General features: G+C 48.6%; 1 protein-coding gene across 2 annotated transcripts in view; it reads right to left on the bottom strand.

Moving 5' to 3' along the window:
• LOC110563269 (IgGFc-binding protein-like) overlaps positions 1-6,397 on the bottom strand; it is a 37,442-nt gene extending 31,045 nt beyond the window's left edge. Inside the window, exons 1-3 of one of the 2 annotated variants that reach the window (XM_060366534.1) lie at positions 6,335-6,389; positions 4,313-5,560; positions 2,403-2,752 (exon numbers count right to left, since the gene is read on the bottom strand). In XM_060366534.1, coding sequence (XP_060222517.1) covers positions 2,403-2,752; positions 4,313-5,560; positions 6,335-6,389 — 1,653 coding nt within the window. Of the gene's footprint in view, positions 1-2,402; positions 2,753-4,312; positions 5,561-6,334 lie in introns of both variants that reach the window. The other variant, XM_060366535.1, reaches the window with a different exon arrangement.
• Positions 6,398-12,118: the final 5,721 nt, after the last annotated feature.

The following is a 12,118-nucleotide window of genomic DNA, read 5'->3' as shown; positions in this document are numbered from 1 at the left end:
GGTAGATCTCTGTAATATTAATTCAGAACACAGCCATTCTGGCAAGAGATCACGTCCAAAGACCTAGCTCTGTGTGATCTGGCTAGAATACAAACAAGCCTTTAATCCTGAAGACAGAGGCAAGCAGATCTGAGTTCAAGGCCAGCCTGGTATAGAGCAAGTATCAGATAAACAAAAGCTTAGGTCCAGGCATGAAGATACACACCTTTAACCCCAAACAATGAAGGTAAAGTTAGTTTGTAAAAGGAAGCACCCGTGTTTAAAAGTGATGTCTAATTGAGTGGCAGAAAAAGTGACCAATCAGAGAAAGATTTGACAGAATAGGATAGACCCAACTCTCAGAAGAGGAAAGTGGAAAGGGAAGCTACTTAGGGGAGCAACACAGAGAATGAGACAGAGAAAGGAGGCAGCTTTGCCTGGATAGAACAAGCTAGACACAGATGACGACACAATGAACACAAAGAGAATGAGAAGGAGCCAGAAGATCAGAAAAGATTGCTGGAGTGAGTTTGAGGCCAAGAAGAGCAATTCAGAGGCCTAGAGAGAAGCCAGATTGAATAGGTTAGCTAAGAGGAGAGTTTGAGCCAGAACAGTTTGAGTTGAAGAGCCAACCAGAGTTAAAGAGGAACAGAAAGGGTGAAATTATTAAGCATTAAGTCTCAGAGGCTGCAAACAGTCTAGGCCTAGGTTCAATTGTACGGAGGCTGGAAGCTTCCAGGATGAGGCCTAGGTTAGCAGACAGAGGCAGCAGGCCCCTGAGACAACAGCTGAAACAGGACAATAAAAGCTCCTTTAACAGGTCTATGCAAGGTTCAGGCCGTTCTGATCTACACAGTGGGCTCCAGGCCAGCCAGTCACATGGCGAGACCCTGAAATAAAAGTTAAGGCAGAGACTAGGACACGGTGCATGCTAGGCAAGTGCTCTGCCACGAGCTATGCACCCAGCCCCTCATTTGCACAGTCCAAGCGGGGGCTGTGCCACAGAGCTACTTCTCGTCTTTCCTTTGCTTTGCTTTGCCCTAAGTCGCCCGGCCGGGCTGTGCTCACTACGTAGCCTCTTGAGTGCTGGGCTCGGGCTCATCCTATACTGCCCAGCTCTGAGTTTTAATACATATATAAATTTATCTGAAAATTAAGCATAATTACTTAAACACTGCATTCTAGTTAAATATATTTAAGTCATTCTGGTGCCGTGCTCTAATGTCTGGAATTGACTTTCAAGTACATGAAAAAGAGACTCAATTTGACAGGCATGCACGGGTGGGTATCTGAGGCAGGTGAGGAATAATTAAAGTGTGTGGAATCCATGCAGGGTAGGCATACAAGTGGTCACTGTCTAGACTACATACCCTTGACTCAGACTTCTGAAATGTGAGATAATAAATGAACCTGACAGTCTCCGAGCATGAAGATGTCTCACATGGGTTGGTTCCCCAAGGCCGGAAAGAGTGCTAAGATAGAAAAGCATGTGCACCGAACACAGTCTATAAAATTCAGTTAGGGTGAAACCTAACTGAATTCTGTGTGTAGGCTTGGGTCGCATCACAGTATGGACATACAAATATTTCAAAAAATTTCAAGTCGAAGCATTTCTGGCCTCAGAGTCTCAGCTAGGGCACCATCAAGCTGCGCGGTGACTCTGCTTCCTTAGAGGTTCCCCGTTTCCAGAGACGTGGAAGGGAAGGCCGAGAACTGCCACCTGCTTTGACTGTGAAGCAATGGAGCCAGCAGGCTCAGGCCAGAGACCCTGCAGTCCAAGTGTTACCAGGAAGACGTAGCTCCCAGGCCCTGGGAGGGGCCACTCGCGCCCTTCCCCCGCTCTCCTCGCCTGTGCCTGTTCACAACCCAGTGCCGTCTCAGACCCCGCTAAGCATTAGACACAGGGTGCATCAAGAAACGGATCTGGGGCCAGCACATGGCCACTAACTGACTTCATCACAATAGAGCCCTATTGCAGGACTATTACTGTTAGATCATTTCCTTTTCCATTTTCCCCTTTTTGCTCTTCCAAATAGCGTCAGATTATTTTCTTTCTAACCATGTCATTAAATGTCCTTGACATTTCCAGAAGTGGAGTTGGTAAGGGAAAGGTTTTCAGGATCTGCTCCTGTTTTTTATTTTGTTTTCTTTTTGGTTTTGCGAGACAGGGTTTCTCTGTGCAGCCTTGGCTGTCCTGGACTTGCTTTGTAGACCAGGCTGACCTCGAACTCGCAGCATTCTACCTGCCTCCGCCTCCTGAGTGCTGGGATTAAAGGGGTGCACCTGGCTATCCCAGGTTTGCAAGTCTCACCAGTTTCCTACCACTCACCTACCAAACAGAGCTTGAGTTTGAGGGTCAAACGCCAGGCCTTGTCCCTGTTTTTTGACTGGTCGCCAATGAGTGTCAAACTCTGAACACTTACCCGGACGAAACCAGTTTCCCCACGAACCAGTGACACAGAGTGGCTGTAGGCGTAGACGGTGACCAAGCCCACATAGGAGACTTGACGGCTGCCCCGGTGCTCATTCTTGGCCTCCACACTGAAGGCCGGCAGGGTCTCATCCTGCCCACACAGCTCGGCCATGGTGTAGGAGCAGGTGCCCATCATGTCGTAGCGACGGCCGTCGAAGGTGGTGTAGTGGGGATCGCCGTGGGCGCGGCAGACAGCTGTGGACTCTGCCACACACCTGGCCTTGCCACTCACCATCTGGCAGCGCTGGCCAGGTGAGCACTGAACGCCGTGGCAGGAAGCCTGCGCTGGGGCGAGCCGGGCTGGGGAGGGAAGAGAGTTGGAAGCAGAGTTAGGATGTCCCTGAGGTCAGAGACCTGGGGCCTCTTACCGTGTCAACTATGCACAGTCGGCTCACGACCACGCTGTCATGGGCGTGGAAACTGAGGCTTGAAGGCTCGTGGAGAGAGCTGCTCTGGGCTTCCTGTCACCTCAGGGTTTCTGTCTCCACAGGTTAACACAGCATGGCCCCGAGGACCGGCAGGAGTGGAGAAGGGCCAGGAGCAGCCCCTGAAACATTAAACTGTCTATAGTTCAATTTCCCCACTTCCTTATCTTCCCATCAGGCTAGAAGTTGCCAAAGGATAGGAAATGGAAGACGGAATCTTCAGGAATATGGAGACAACTGCTGCAGAGGTGGCCTCAGGAGAAGTCCTAGCCCAAGCACCCAAGTCTGGGCCACTGGGTAGATTATGTCAAGTGCTCTGGCTTCAGTGTCCTGTTATATGGGTCTGACAGTAATACTTTCTTCATAGAAATTTGAAGGAGACATTGCCATATTTGGACAAGTTGAAGCATAAGTTAGGTTTGTAACTGAGCCTATATAATTAATATGATTAATAACCTAAACCCATCCCCCGTTCTAATATTTAAATCCCAAGTGTCCCTTGAAGTGGGGTGCTTTTTTTTTTTTTTCCAGGATAAGGAGCTCCTGGGTCTAGGTTCCCAGTTTGCAGAAGACCATCTGGGAAGAAATAGCCCTTCCTGGTCAGCCTCCAGCCCTCAAGAACTCTCTCTTTCTGACCTCCCACCCACAACTGGGGGTCATCCTATACCTCCCTCATCTCTCCTCACAAGCTGATCTAAGGACTTTGCTCTACTCTCACCACAGGCCTGTTGCAGGGGGAGGTCTGGCTTTGCCCCTACTTCATGACCGCAGAAACCGAAGCCTAAAGAGTTGGAGTGACAGGCTGAAGGCCACACAGGCACTGCTGGGGTTAGCCCCAGGCCCTCTGGCTCTGGCCCTGTGTCCTCACAGCTCCCTGGTGGCAGCTTCTGAGTGGGCTGAGCCTGAAGTCACACACAGGGCCGGGTCCTGGTCCTGTCAAAGGACTATGGACCTTTTAACTCTGTCAAAGCGCAGGAAGCGCCCAGGGAGGCTGGAATGCAGAGCGGCCCCATCCCGGGGTCCTTTGGGTGACTGTCTCTGGATCCTCTGACTTTGAGCAGCAGCAGTCCTACCTGGGGGTGCAGAGCAGCAGTCTGCAGCAGCTCCAGCTGTATTAGCTGCTGAGGTATCAAAACATCGACCAGCCCCTCCCAAAGCCTTCCATCCTGGCTCCCTGGTTTCCATTCTACAACCTCGCCACAAACCAAAACATTGCACAGCACTTCCTGATGCAGTGCTGTGGGTAGCTGTGCCTTGGGTCACTCTTGTTGGTAAATATTTATAATCAGTTTCTGTAGGGGGAGGGATGGGATGAGAGGAATTAAGGAAGGGTGCCATGGAGGAGAGAGAGGTTAACTGAGTCAGGAAGCTAAAGAGACTAGGTAGGGAAGGCCTGGCCAGGAGGACAGGCCAGGGATCATCTCCCACCACTCACCCTGGCCACAGGCAGCTGCTGTCCCATAGCCCGCAGCCTGGGCCAGCCCGAAAGCGAGCAGTCCAAAGCTGGTGGAAGCCCCGGCTGTGTGCACCTTGTCAGCAGTGCCAAGGTCCACTTCTGCATAGGAGAACTCACTGCCTGGCACAGGCACCCAGGTGAGTTTCTCTCCCAGTGCCTGCCCATCCACGGTTAGCTCGCTGGTGGCCTTTGTCGGCGCAACCAGCAGGGCCACGCCATCAGCGCCTGGCATAGTCTTGATCACATAGGCAGGACAGTAGGCTGCCACATCCGGGATCAGGACCAGGTAAGGGTCGTACGTAACTTGGCCCTTTGTGGCCCCTGTGCCAAACAGCACCACCTGGATGCCCACATCTGCAGATAGGTAGAGTGGCCGGGTTGGCCGGACCTCGAACTCAATCACATCACCCATATGGAGACCGCGAGAACCGATGATGCCCCCATGGTTGTAGGTCAGCTTTGTGGTCTGGCTGGCCACAACATAGGCCAGATCATAGCGGGACTGGGAGGCCAGCGGGGGGACTACATAGCGGGTTCCCCAAGCAGATGTGGGTAGCAGTTGCTCCACCAAATGGTTGCAGTTTGTGTGCTTGTAGGCACAACTGTGGCCAGAAAGAACAGCCACTGGGCTGCTGGCTGTGACCCTTGACCCGGAGAGATCTGCTGTGCTCTGGAACTGGGCTACTTCATAAGGCTGCAGAGTCACACTTAAGACACTGCCAGCTGGATGGAAAGTGCCCTGGAAAGTCACTGCTGCCTTCAAGCTGATAGTAACTGAGGCACTTGCCCTGCCAGCCACCACAGCAAATTCCTTTGCATGCTGGGCAGAGATGCCAGGGGGTGTGAGCACGAAGTACTCTGTGCCCAGGGCTCCAACAGGCCAGAGCAGCGTTAGCTCTGCTGTTCTGGGCTTGGCATTTAAAGCCTGCACAGAGATGGGGTGGTCGGCGTGGACCACTACGGCACGCCGGAAAGTGCCACTACCGGTCATCTCTGCCTTGGCACTGATGTTGACCATGACCGACTCCCCGGGCTTCACTGTGACCTTCTGTGAGGTGTCGTCGGCCTGGCTGAGGATGGAGACAGAGGTGGTGCTCTCTGACAGACTGGAGATGAAGAGGCAGAGATAGGCCTTGCTGTGCCCGGGCTGGTAATTCTGCAGGAAGGCCGTGAGGAATTCCTCCCCACCAGTGTTTCTGGAGTCCACTGTGGCCTCCTGGGTCAACCCTGAAGAAAATGCAGTGTGGGTCCACTTACCTAGTCCTCCCCATGACACACCCATCCTGCTGTTGAAAGGATTCCCCCCTCTGGATCCTATTTCCTTCCTTCCTTATTCAGCATCCATCCCTAAGCCTCTCTGACCTTTGCTGCCCCAGAGCCTGAGCACTTTGCACAGGGCTCTTGAACTCTAATGCTGCAGGGCAGAGGAGGAACAGGAGTGTGTGAGAGAGTCCGGGTGGCGACCCTGGACACGGGAGCACACACTCCACCTGAAGCAGCTTCTGATGGTTGTTCATACGAAAGATTGGAGCCTTTCTAAAAAATGCCACGCATTTGCATTTTTCAAGGAAATCTGACTGGCTGGCTGAGATTCTAAATGAAACCTCTGCCCCATCTGTGGAGCTTCTGTCTTAACATGACTTGGTGGGCTTTGTGAGGAAATGAAGGGGAAAAGCAATTGTAGGAGTGTGGCCAGAGTGCCTGTGAGAACTAGAGTAGAGGGTAGTGGGCTTCTTGGTGTGTGCGTGTGCGTGTGCATGTGTGTGTATGTGTATGGGGGGGGGTTGCAGAGGCACACGGAGAGATGTGTAAATGAATTCTATCATACTTCTTCCAGCATCTAGGACCTCTCTTCAGTTTCAGCTAGCCTCTTTCTCATTTAAGTTAGCCAGTGGGAGCGGGGAGCACTGGGAGGTGGTTTGTGGAGGTGACATAAACTGAGGGTGCTGAGCTGGGCAAGCAAAGTTTCTCAGACATGAATGGGGGCTTGATCTTACTTACCCCACAGGAGGGTTGCTCCAGCCCAGAGGGCCCACCAGCTCCACAGGGATCCCATGCCTGCAGCAGAGAGAGAAGGAGGAGATCAGAGGATACTGTCTAGTTGGAGAGCATTCCAGAGGGGAGGAAGGGACAGTCTCCGGACTAGAGCCACCTGGGTGTAAGGAAGGTTCAAGTGGGAAGGAAGTTGGATAGGACCAGATGGGTTTGGGGTGTGGGTGCAGCTGGACGTGAGGTAAGGAGGGCAATGTATGGGGTACTGAATATCCTGGGGTCTGAGAGCAGAGATAGAAGAGGCAGCCTAGGGCCCAGATGCAGACCAGGGCATTAGCTGTCCCGCTTCTGTAGAGAGCCCATCCCTTCTCACCTGCGAGGGTCCTGGAGCTGCAGGACCAGGTTGCCAGCTAGGCTATATAGTAGATTCCTGGCTCCTCCAGCCACACCCTGGGCCACCTGACAAGCACATGTTGCCAACTTCCTGGGGGAGGATGCCGATCTCAAACCAGGTGGAATGGGGAGCCCTGAAGACCTGCCAAGGGTGGAGGATGAGTCTCTGGCCTGTGTTCTGAGAGGGGTGTGAGAGCAGCTGGTGGCCGCACCCTGAGAGCTTATGGATCAATTCAGTCATGGAAGGGCGTAGTCCTTGTGGAGACAGCTGGCGAGCAGTATGTTGAGTCCTGGGTCCATGGGCAGGGGTAGGCTAGTGGGCAAGGTATGAAAGCAAGATGGGAGGTGGTGACTGGTCATGTTTGCTGGCTCAGTGGCCAGATTAGTTTCTCTGACCCCTGCCAGAAACAACAGTAAAGGACTCATATCCGGGTCCTAGTTTGTTGCAGTCTCAAGCTGAGCCTTGTTTCCTAGCCATCCCATATCTTCTTTCCCATCACCAGTGGAGGACAGGCATCTGGGGGTGAGCAGGGGTCTGAGGCCTTGACCCAGACCTGTGATGTGGATCATAACACCTTTACCCCAAGTCCATCAAGGTCTCCTGGGTTCCTCCCTTATGGAGTGGAAACATGGAAAACTAGCTTTGCTGGCCTTCTTGATGTTCTGGGTGCTCTTTACCTGTGGTGGGACAGGGGTGGGGTGGCATGCTGGGGCTCAGGCTGTGTGTAATGAAGGCCTGAGGTCTCTATTTCCTGGTTTCACAAGACCACAAGGGTTTCACTTCCTGGAGAATTATTTGGTTTGGGATTTTTTTTCCTTTCTGTGGTTTTGTTATTCCCTCTCCTTTTTTTCTTACTTTCTTCTTTCTTTTGTGCCCATAGAAGGGACTGGCTGGATAGGTTTTGAGTGACTCTGTGCCTCTCCATTACCCTGCAATCAGTCTGAGATGAGGCATAGGGGCCAAGTCGCTGAGTAAGAGGCATAGTGACAGGAGTCAGCCTGTCTCATAGGACTGGCCTGGCCCATGCCATACTCTCCTGATCCCTTTGGGGACCATTGTTTGCTGAGGAGTCTTCTCAGGAAACAGCAGCTGCAAAGCCTGGCACCATCTGTCAATACCCCCTCCCACTCCTCCTCCCTTATCACTGAGGCCTAGACTTCTGCGAAGCCAGGGTGGGTGGGGGAATCTTCTCCCTCAAGGGCTGTGACTTTCTCAGAGGGAAAGATAAAGCTTTGGTACTGATAGGGCCCTCAAGTCAACCAGGAAAGTGAAGTGTGTAAATAGAAGGCTGGACAGAAGCCAGAGATAACAAGAAACAAGTGGGTGGGGGCTGACAGCCATGGAGAGTGAGGAATTTGGCAGGACAGATGCTGAGCACATTCAGGGAACCCCTCTGTGAGCTGGGAAAATGAGGTCCAGAGAGATATATGGGCCAGGAAGAGAAGATACCAGGATTCCCAAGGAAGAAGAGTGACTGAAGACTAAGATGTCAAACCGCTCTTTGTGGTTACTTCTCTTCTCTCTGGAGATACTCAGAGAAATGAGGTGTGAAGAGGAAAACATTAGGGTGAGTTTTCAGAGAGAATTCTGGTCCCCTTTCCACGGACTGTTCTACGTCGTAATGTCTTCCCTGGCTGAAACCAAAGAGAATCTTACCCTTTGATCACTATTCTTTACATGTGGAGACCTCAGAAATACCGTGGTCGAGCATATGTGTGTTATGATACACTCTGGTGCCCTGCCCCAGAGTATTTATATTCCTAGGAATCTCACTGACAAACCTGGAAATAACCTACAGGGACACTTCCTTATGGTCAAAAAACTACCCATGCTGCCAATAGCAGTGTTCTTTTGCACCTGAGCAAAGGCTGTTTACATTTGAACCACTGGGCTTCTCCCTATGTCTGAGGCAGACCATACCATTCCAAACCCTGGGAGACCCTCTGACCTGTCGGGGCTCTCTACAAGCGGGACGCAGGGCAAAGGATTTACTGCCCAGCTAAGTCTGGAAGTCTCCAACTCTGCCCTTCCGCACGCACATGCACAGAAACTGCTCTAGGGTCTCCAACGAGCCAGTACTTGTCACATGGTTCCAGGCTTTCTGTAATACCGAACACCAATGTTTCCTCGCTGAAACTGCCTTGGCTTCCATAACATCACTTACTGGATTTGTGTTACTTTGGTCTGTCTTCTACATGCACACCTTCAATGCTGGTGAGTTGTAGATTCTTTTCATGGTCTTTCTATAATTACCTCTCCAGATTGCCACTATGTTCACGCGTGCTGTCCGACAGAACATTTATAATGATGGACACTTTCTCACCTTTGCCTGTGGTAGACAACTGAGATATTGTGGCCCTGAGCACTTGAAATGTGACCAGAGCAATGGAAGAGATGCTGCCAGAACAGCTCTTCTACCTGCCAAGATGTTACTTGCTCTACCTAACCACATAAGCATTTACTCTTTTGTACTGTTTCCATCACTTTCCTTTCCTTATAGACAGCTATTCTTTTTTTTTTTTTACTGTTTATTATTATTAGTTACATTTTATTAACTCTGTATCCCAGATGTATCCCCCTCCCTATTCCCTCCCAATCCCACCTTCCCTCCCTAGACAGCTATTCTGATGTGACCCAGGAGTCTATTTTCTCAGGTATCTGATTAAAATAAGATACAATACTAATAAGTAAACAAGTCATAAATGTGTACAGCTCATTAAATCATCTCAAATAAATACACCCTTATAATCTTCAGGTGAAGTTTTATAAGGCCAGGTAAAGTCTTCAGGAAGAACATTTCAGAATCCCAGAAGCCCTCTTCATACCCCCTCCCAAACACTATTCACTCCCTGCCTCTTGAAAGGCAGTGACTATTTTGACTTCTAACACCATAGGCTATTTTAGTTTTGAATTTTGTGTAAATAGTCTGTCTTGTTTTGTGATTGTCTACTTTCAGTCAATGGCTTCTTGCCCAAGTAACTATAGTTCTTCTTCAGTGTGACATGCTACTCGGTTATATTAAAACATACTTATCCACGAACATTTGGGCTGTTATTAGTTAATGGATTTTTGTGAATGTACACAATTTCTTTGGAAAATAGGGTGAAGCTCTTGTTTGCAAATTTTCCAGGTTACTTGATTAAGATTTAGATGCTCTCAATATTTTCCAAAACTAAAGTACTAATTTCAACTTGGGCAGCATATGTGACCATTATGGTTGCTTCAGAGCCATAACAGTACTTCCTAAAAGTGTAGTGGTGTAGATCTGTGGTTCTAAATATTTATTTTTGCATATGCATGTCTGAGTGTATGTCTGTGCAGTACATGTGGCCAGGAGCCTGAGGCACTCAGAGGGTGTCAGGTCTCCTGGAGCTAGAGTTTCAGAGGGTTGTGAACCACCTTGTAGAAACCAAACTTGTCTCCTCTGCAAGAGCAGCCAGTGCTCTTGACAGCTGAGCCACCTTTCTAGCCCCTGACCTATAGTTTAATTTGTTTCTTTGTGAGTGAGGCTGAACACATTTTCATGTGTTTATTGGGCATTTGGATCTTTTTCTTGGAATTTCAATAATATTCAAGTTTCTTTCCCAATATTTTTCGTTGCCTGTCTTACTGATCTGCATGATTCTTCCCGCCCCCCCCCCCCCCGGCCTAAGAAGCGGGAGGATCTCTGTATGGATTCTTTATATATTCTGAACATTTGCCAGTTACATGCTTTGCAAATATTCCCCCCTTTCTGTGACTTGGCTTTTAATATTCTGAAGAGTGAAAAACATCCTTAATTTTAAATATAGTTCATTTTATCAGTCTGTATAGTTTTTTGGAACTGGTCTTTTCTTGTGACCATATTGAGTTTTCCAATCCATTTCTTTAGATCTTGATTTCACTATTTTTAAAAATTTCTCAGAATATAAATCTTCTACTTATTCTGCTAGATTTACTAATGATTTTTAACTTTTTCCCGTGCAATTACAAATGGCAATATGCTTTTAACTTCAGATTCCATGCTTTTACTGTTAGTGTACAGAAATACATTTGGATTTTTGTCATGTTGGGCCCTCCTTTGTGCAAACCTGTTGGATTTACTCTTAGCAGTTTTTCAGCAGGTCATGGGACTGTTGTAGTTTTTTATCCGAAAGTACAGGCACTTTAGTCCTTTCTAGTTGATATACATCTTATTTAATATTGTTTATATCTTGGTTTTCTCGTCATTGAGCTGGGGAGAAGTTCTAGCAGTGTGGCAAGTTAAGAATGGTGAGAGTGAGCAGTCCTTGGCTTCTTCCTAACCTGGAAACAGTCATTCTTTGCTGTTACATATGATCCTAGGTAAGAGTTGTTGGTAGATGTCTTCCTCAGACTGTAGCAGTTTTCTCTGATTTCTAATTGCCGAAAGCGCTATCATAAATGAATGTTGGGTATTACCAAATATTCCTTTGTCACAGAAAATTGATCCTTTATCTTGCTGGAATGGTGAATTACACTAATTTCTTTTTAAATACTGAACAAGCTTTGCACTCCTGGGAGAAATCACACTTAGATATGGCATATATTAAGATACTTTTTACATATTTTGGATCGAGTTTATTAATACTTCCAAGGATGTTAAAATCCATGTTCATGAAACATACTGTTTAATTTTCTCTCTCCTCTCCACCTCTTTCTTTCTTCTGTCATGTTTTTGGTTTAGGTGTCAAGGTGATGCTGGTCTCAGACTGAGTTGGAGAATGGTCTTTCTTTGTTTCCTGGGAGAGGTTACATCAAACTGTTTATAATTCTTTAAGCCTGGGAAAGCTTCATACTTCATCTACCTGGAAATTGCTTTCTCTAAATATCTGTGTGTTTGTGTGTGTGTGTGTTGCTGTGGTAAAATACTCTGACAAAAGCAACCTGAAAAAGTGTTAGCAGGGGACGGTGCACGCCTTTAATCTTAGCACTCAGAAGGCAGAGGCAGGTTACCTCTGAGTCTTAGGCCAGTCAGGACGACACACTGAGGCCCCGTCTTCCCACATCTATTAATCCATCAGGATAATCCCATGGGAATCTCCAGAGGCTCTTCTCCCAGGCGATTCTGGACTCTGCCAAGATGACATTAACACTATCTGGTGTGAATGCATATGTGCATGTGTGTATGAAGGTGTGTATGTGAGTCTGGAGAGAACACTGAATGTTGTGTAAGACAGAATCTCTTATTGAATCTGCTGCTTACTGATTGGCTGGAATACCGGGCCAGTAACCCCAGCAGTATGGTGACAGATGTGTACCGTCATGCCCAACTTCTTACGTGGGTGCAGGGCATCCGATCTCAGGTCCTCATGCTCGTGTGGCAGGCCCTTTACCAGCTGACTCATCTATCTTCCCAGACTCCAGCCCTGTCAAATTAAAGTTCAAAGTTTTGGTAGATT

The sequence above is a fragment of the Meriones unguiculatus genome, chromosome 14, assembly GCF_030254825.1.
Source record: "Meriones unguiculatus strain TT.TT164.6M chromosome 14, Bangor_MerUng_6.1, whole genome shotgun sequence".
Classification (NCBI taxonomy): domain Eukaryota; kingdom Metazoa; phylum Chordata; class Mammalia; order Rodentia; family Muridae; genus Meriones; species Meriones unguiculatus.
The sequence above is the reverse complement of the archived record's forward strand: the minus strand, read 5'-3'. Positions and strand labels throughout refer to the sequence as shown.